The sequence below is a fragment of the Acyrthosiphon pisum genome, chromosome A2, assembly GCF_005508785.2.
Source record: "Acyrthosiphon pisum isolate AL4f chromosome A2, pea_aphid_22Mar2018_4r6ur, whole genome shotgun sequence".
In the NCBI taxonomy this organism is placed as follows: Eukaryota; Metazoa; Arthropoda; class Insecta; order Hemiptera; family Aphididae; genus Acyrthosiphon; species Acyrthosiphon pisum.
This window is the reverse complement of record NC_042495.1, coordinates 116202230-116209888: the sequence shown is the minus strand read 5'-3', so window position 1 is coordinate 116209888 and position 7659 is coordinate 116202230. Positions and strand designations below refer to the sequence as shown.

At 32.3% G+C, this 7659-nt stretch overlaps 1 protein-coding gene across 1 annotated transcript in view; it reads left to right on the top strand.

The window, feature by feature from the left end:
* Positions 1 to 1561: 1561 nt before the first annotated feature.
* The window catches only part of LOC115034181, a 14535-nt gene continuing 8437 nt past the window's right edge, over positions 1562 to 7659 (top strand). The window contains exon 1 of the mRNA XM_029490058.1: positions 1562 to 1751. Within this exon, the coding sequence (XP_029345918.1) occupies positions 1562 to 1751 (190 nt within the window). The remainder of the gene's footprint in view (positions 1752 to 7659) is intronic.

The window sequence follows — 7659 nt, the reverse complement described above, 5'->3', positions numbered from 1 at the left end:
GGTTTGATTGTTTCATACTATGCTTTTGCAACGACCTCCGCGTGTTATAATATACTAATTGTCTTATTAGTTATATTCATTTGATATTGCTAAGAACGTGCGATACGCTGTACATAGTTTATACATAATTAATTTATACGTAGGTACGTAACACACAGAAGATTAAGACTACCTACTGATCAAACCCAGAAACTGTATTTTGAAATACCTACAATAATTGTATACCCGCATTATTATCAAACAAATAGTAAGTCTCGACAAATGCATGAATAACATTTATAATTTTGGTATTTATTTATATAATTGGTATTTTTTTTGAAAGAATTGTGCATACATGGATGTTTATTTTAATATATTGTATTGTATTATTAGATAATATGCTGGAAAATGAATTATTATTTTTCATACATACAAATTATAAATGTTATTCATGTATTTGTCGAGACTTACTATACGTTTGATAATAATGACGTGACGCGGTCCAGCACAATGGCTGTTTGAATTCAAAAAACCTTTTGCGCGGAAAACCGCGCTGTGCTTCTCAAACAAACCGCCAAGCGACGAAGGACGACGCCGGCGCGCGACACCCGCCCCAGGAACCGTCGGCCGGCCGTTCGGTGAACCGGATTGAAAGAGTGACTTGTTTTCTAGACCTCGCCTTGTACACACGTACGGACGATACACGACCCTGCGAGTTGAGACACGAAATTCACCATTTGTTTTCTTGGTTGACCATTAGTTTGTATCGGTGATAATTTTGTTTGAAATAAATACACGACCGCGGCATTCGACAGTAAAACTGTGTTTTTCTTTTTATTTTTTTGTGGTTAATCTTACACTTCTGATTACCTCACCACCAACGTCAATCACCCACGCGGCACTCCACAGGTCCGCTACAGGTGGTCTTGCCCACCATCGCGCACGCGCCGCTGCCGCAATTGGTGCCTATGGTCTCCGCCGGCCCGGTGGCCCGCTGCCGTTCTGCCTCAGGCAGACACTTGGTCACGAAGTCATGTCGCTGTGACGTCACGTTCTGCATGCGTTCCTGCGTGCCACCCACGAGCTCGTGATCACCCTGCACCGCGGGCAGCGTACGGCTCGCGCAAGGCCACTCGCGAAAACTGGCCCGGTGCACGGTCATCCGGTTCTGCAACTGTTCGCTGCATCTGTCCAGCCTGGGTCAGGTTAGACAGTTGCAGTGAACAGTTAAACCGGATGACCGTGCACCGGGCCAGTTTTCGCCAGTTTTCGCGAGGGGCCGAGCGCGGGCCGAACGCTGCCAGCGGTGCAGAGTGATCACGAGCTCGTGGGTGGCTCGCAGGAACGCATGCAGAACGTGACGTCACAGCGACATGACTTCGTGACCAAGTGGCTGCCTGAGGCAGAACGGCAGTGGGCCACCGGGCCGGCGGAGACCATAGGCACCAATTGCGGCAGCGGCGTGTGCGCGATGGTGGGCAAGACCACCACGGCCGACGCGTTCGGGATCCCATGTACGGACGGACGACGGCCATTGGCACGGCCAAGCACCGCCACCTGGTCGCAGGGCCCAAACTTGCTGATGGCCAAAGCGACGGAGACCAGTTTGAGTTACCAGCAGTGGGGCGCGTTGGAGTTGTCCCGGCCACGGCCGCTGGCCCCGTACTGCCAGTCGGAAGAGCCCGTTAACGGTCGCACCGTGTACACCGTCAGTTACCGGCCACCCGAGTCGTTCCGTGACCCGTTGCCCGGCGAACAGCCCCCGACCAACGGTACGGAAACAAGGATACGTCTGCGGACGAGGCTGACACCAACAAACCGTTTTACCCCAGAGCGCACGATTACAATTTCAAAAGTTAATACATTTGAATGTTTGATTGTAATATTATAGATCAACATTATTATAATTTTAATGTACAAAATTGTGATCAACAATGTGAAAATCGAGCAATAAATTATTACAATATTTATATTTTATATTATATTATTATTATGTATCTACCTAGCTATCATTTTAATAATGTGAACTCAAAATTTGTATCCAACTTGTATATAAACGTTTTGATTGGTTATTATTAGTACTGCAGAATAAAAACACATTCAATTATTTTCATCTGCGACTTATATTTACGAGTATTAACTTAAAGTGTGATGACACGCGTGTTGATATATCTAGACTTTTAAAATGAAATAAAATTTTTGTGTTTAAACGTTTATTGCTCAATAAAATGCACATGTTTTACTGTATATAGTGTGTATTAAGTGGAAAAAATGCTTATAAAATTCGATTTCTTGGTAATATATTTACACATAATAATAAGAATAATAAAAATAAAATAGTATGGTACAATTCTATTTTATATCAAACATCTATTTTTGGACATTTTTTCATCGTTGTAAAAATATCACAAATCAAAATAAGTACACGGATTTCCAGAAAAAAAATTGGTGTCTGTCTAAAAAGAACGGTTCGTATAGTTCATAATATATATTAAAAGTATATACCTAGTATTTTCTCGCTCACCACGTGAGGCCATAACAAAAAGACAAGTGTTTAAATTCTTATAAAAATCACCGAATTACTTATGGAACAATTTACAATAATATAATAAATTATGGTAGGGTAGGTACTATAGGTGCATGTGTATTGAGTTACAATAAAAATTAATAAAAATAATAGAAAAAAAATATATATGTATACTGCAGTATACATAATAGAAACTTAAAATATGACAATCAAATAACTAATTGATATAATTTAATTTAACAATTATGTACCTACTAACTTAAAAATAACTATTTAATGTATCAAGAGTCATACCTACGAAACAGCCAAACAGGTTTAAGTTATTAAAAAAATTTCCACATGACATTAATATATTAGAAGAGTAGTAAGACATGTAGTTAGTGTTAATAATAGATAAATAAAAGAATATATTTTATTTCTATAATTAGGTACATTTATTTTATAGGGCTAGTTGTACCATCTCTGATTAAAGTTTAATCGGAGTTTAATCGGCCGAATTTGCCCGGTTAAATATCTGTTATCAGCTGATTAAGCTTAATCGAAGTTTAAACGTAGACGGTGCAACTGGCCTAAATATGATCAAAATGCTCGGGACAATGAATTATGTAGCATTTTAAAAAGAAATTTTACATTTAACATTTTAAATCTACTATTTAAGGGAACTGTATTAATAAAAACATACTAATATTAATGTTACTTGAATGAGGACGTCATTCAAAATTATATTTATACCTCTCCACGGATAGCAAACGCCTCTGGATTTCCGAATGTTTCGAAAATCTGTAATCACAAATCATTATTATCATTTTATTATCACTTTGTAAAACCATGGTTATGTTAAGTAAAACGTACAAACACTACGAGCGTACGACACATTCTTGTAACGTTCATTATTATACAAAATTGAAATACAGTCCACTCTCATAAAAACGTCGGTGTTATTTTTATTTTTATTTACAACATCTCATTAAAATTACATCACACCGAAGGTAAGTATGGTGATGGAAAACCAAATAAGAAGACTTTTTTTCACATTTGCAGCCGGATACTCAACAGTCTAATATGGACAAGTAATGAACGTTTAGCCCGTTTTGTGTCGAATCGATGGTCGGTTTTATCAACTCGTATGATAATAATGTAATAATAAATATTAGTAATGTAATTATTACATTTTGGGGTTCAATTCCCCTGCTGCAGCAAATGATACAAAATGTTCGACTTTGTATTCTACAATATTGTATATCCATCTACAGTTAATCAATCAACGATTTATTAGTATTTGTACCGGACTAATGTTTTAATTGTTCTATTATAAATCTTAATTGATGTACCTATGGGCCATAGGTATGCAATTTACTTATTCATTATCGTATAGATTTCAGCAGTTGAACATGAGTGCGATGACCAAGGGTTTGGTATTTGTTGATTAAAGCAATTCTAGTAAGACACGTCATTATTATTTCATATATCATATAAACTAGAATTCAAATATATGATTTTTTTATTGAATTGTATTGAATATTTATATTATTCGATGATTTGCTTATTTAAATTTAACTGCCATATAGGTATACAAATTTTAATAATTAAAAGATAAAACATTTTTTTTTAATATTGTCTAATACTCGCACTCTGCTATAGTCTGCAGCTGTATAGTAAATGTATTCATCAGTCGTCATCAAGTGCCTATAATTGTTAAGGATATGTGTTCAATTTTAATTTAATGATAAATAATTGCATACGAAAAATGTTTTCAAGTAGAGACGCGGGTGTATTAGGCGTCAGCCTATTTACCTATCTATTTCTGAGGATATTTTATAATACATTTATTAATAATTATATTTATCTATTAGACATTATATCTATACGAGTTTTTTTTCCAAAGTAGATTTACATTGATACTTAATATGTATAGTTTCTTTGGTTCAGCCTTTAAGTTAATCAGAAGATTATGCCTACAACAAATGTTGTTCTCTATATCCCCCCTCTGTCTGCAGCTGCTTCCCACCATAATTTTGGTTATTTTATACAACTTTGGAGCTTTTACGTAATAACCTAATAAATGTTAGCTTATCAAGATAGTGTTTTTCTTAAATATGTATAAAAATTAAAATTCATAACAGTCATAATATTTAAAGTAAAAAAAAAAAAAATGTTTTTTATATTTATTGAAATATTATTAAAGTATATTACTTACCTGTACATAATTACTGATTTCTTCGTCTCTCAATTCTTTCCATTTTAAGATCGATATTTTCATATAGTGTACTTTTAATTTTTAATGCATAATTTATTACTGTCATTTAAACTCGGTTAGTGTCTATACATCATTCTGGTATATTTTATGTTCATAATATTCAGTAGGTGTGGAAATAAATCGATGACTAAAAATATGTAAATTTAAAGATTAAAATGTAAGTAAATATCCTTATTTTAGAATATTTAATTCACTACTTAATTCGAAAAATATGTAGCCAAATAATATTTATGAAAGATGCACTTAAAAATTGGTGTTCTTAATGCTATACATATTATATGCAAACAAAATATTATATACAAGTAGGTACCTAGTAATTCGCTAAATATGTTTATGAAATTAATTTTATTCTATGGTGATATAATTTTCACATACTTGCGGCTAATATTGTACTTAAATAGAGAAAAACCGGTTTCAACTATATGGATTTTTATATATATCAAGACAAGTTTTCCATCGATGATAATATGATAATTTAATTTCCAACCATATATTTTTCTGCTACTGCAGATTTTCAAACGTTGTAATATTAATTTAATCGAATATTAAATAAGCTTGGTTTTTCTTTTGCTACCTACTTAAAATCAAATTAAGTTAAACACAGTCATTTTTACTTCTTCGAAGTTAATTTGATAATTTATTTAACGATAATTTATAATTCTGCCATCAGTATAAAAAAAGTTGATTGTCTATGTCAATGAGTAAATATTCATGTAATATAGTATACAGATAGGCAATATTATACTTTTTAATAGGTACCTCGTGATTTGTCTAACTATGCACAAAAAAAATTAATAATTATATGTATATAAGATCATTATGGTTTATCACGGAAGTCGTTATACATGTCCAACTGATGACAATAGAGTTACATTTTCTTTATTTTAACCATTGTTAATTGGTTAGTTTAGAAATAATCGTAGATAATAATATATTCTATATACCAATGTAAAAATGGTACATTGGTACCTATATGTATAATGATATAGGTAGTAAGATATTATATTTAACAAATAACTTTTATTATTATGACGTGTACCTACTACTGTTGAACTGTTTTAATACAGATATAGGTACAGTTATTATTCTATAGCCACTTTTTTCTAAATAGAAATAATCAAAATATATATTATATTAAACACTTTAATACTAAAACAGATATAGTTACAAATAATAGGTACATATTTTGGCTTGTTAATTTAGGAGAACCTAATATAGTGTTGGTCCGTTATAACAAGACGACATACTTACGTGCTTTTAATTAATTTGTCGCTGGACGTCAGAACCATGTGAAAGTTTGATGATTTATGATAATAGAAAACTCTCAATTATGTAGGTAGATAAAAGAACTATATAGGAATAGTAAACTTTGGTGACTTAAAAATCATGCATCTGGTTACTTATAAATTTAGGTACATCAATTTTTTATCCATATGATATTGTAACAAGGTCTTCAGAAATTCTATACCGAATAGTTTTTGGCATAAATCCAGAGTTCAACGGTATTTAGTCGATAATGTATACAATTCATTTTAATCTCGGTATAATATACCTTAGGTATCTACAAATTGATCATCATAAACTAAGGCCTTTTGTTTGAAAATGGTCAACATGGTCGACATCGTAAACAATGATATAAGTTAGGTAGGTATAATATCATTATTATTTCATTTTATTATTTTATTTAATAATACATATTGTTTTGGATAAATCAAAAATATTTGAATCAAGATAGTCGTAAACTATTATAAATTTGATTGTAAGATGCATTATATACGAATAGCTATCCTTAGGAAAATACCAAGGTTAATCCAAAATAGATAGGCCACCGGCCGTTCAACCAAAGCAAATTGCAAAAATTGGTTATTCACAACTAACAAATTTCCTAGTCAGTACGGCGGAACTATATACCCGTCAATACCCAGTACGATTAGTAATACGACAAACAGTTTAATATTCGACAGAATGAGTACAAAACAAAGACAAAAACGGTACCAGGTCAGTGGTCACGTGAAGTTGAAAATTAAAGCATTATTTTGACTACACTTATCGTGTACACAGACACAAAAAAAAATAAAAAAAACTCACATCATTGTAAAATACTAAAATCATATTCGCTCCGCTCAGAACCTAAAATGGGTGAGCAAGCCTTGTGTCCCTGTATGATATACATTTTACAATATCCATAAAAGAAAAAGTCAAAATTATTAGAGAAAAAATGGGAATTAGTACCTAATGAGCATATACTTAGTGAATCACCTCGTATAATTCATGTGCCATGATGTTGTATTAATAGAGGGAAAAAAAAAATTTGAATGACCCTATTTTATTTTAGTTTATTTAGATAATAATTTACGGATGTGTGCAATACGTCATGTATCATCTATGTACCTATGATTTATCCATAATCTATATATTTAATATTATAATTTAGATATAAATTATACCAACTACGGATGATACCTTAATTGAGACTTGAAAACAAATTTGAATTGGTCGCCTGAGGAATATTTACGTGGGATATGAAAAAATAAAAGTATTATAAATCAGTCCAAGTCGATGATTAACAATATTGTAATTTTTAAGTACCTTGGTATATAATAATATTGATATATTTGCAATAATATTTCGCGAAAATTATACATGCCGGTAATATATGGGGTTTTGAAAATCTGTTGTTTTTTTTTAGTTCATTCGTAAATAAAAATAAATCTCTGGATATACTGTCGGACTACCTAAGACGTATAATATAATATTAAGAGACGTATATAATATTTAAAATAGGTACATTAAAAAGAAGAAACAGAAGAGTCTCGGAAAATGTTTTTTATTATTGTTATTTATGGTAGGTACTTATCAAATTGTCTCTTTCTGAGCATTATTTATTGTGTTCATG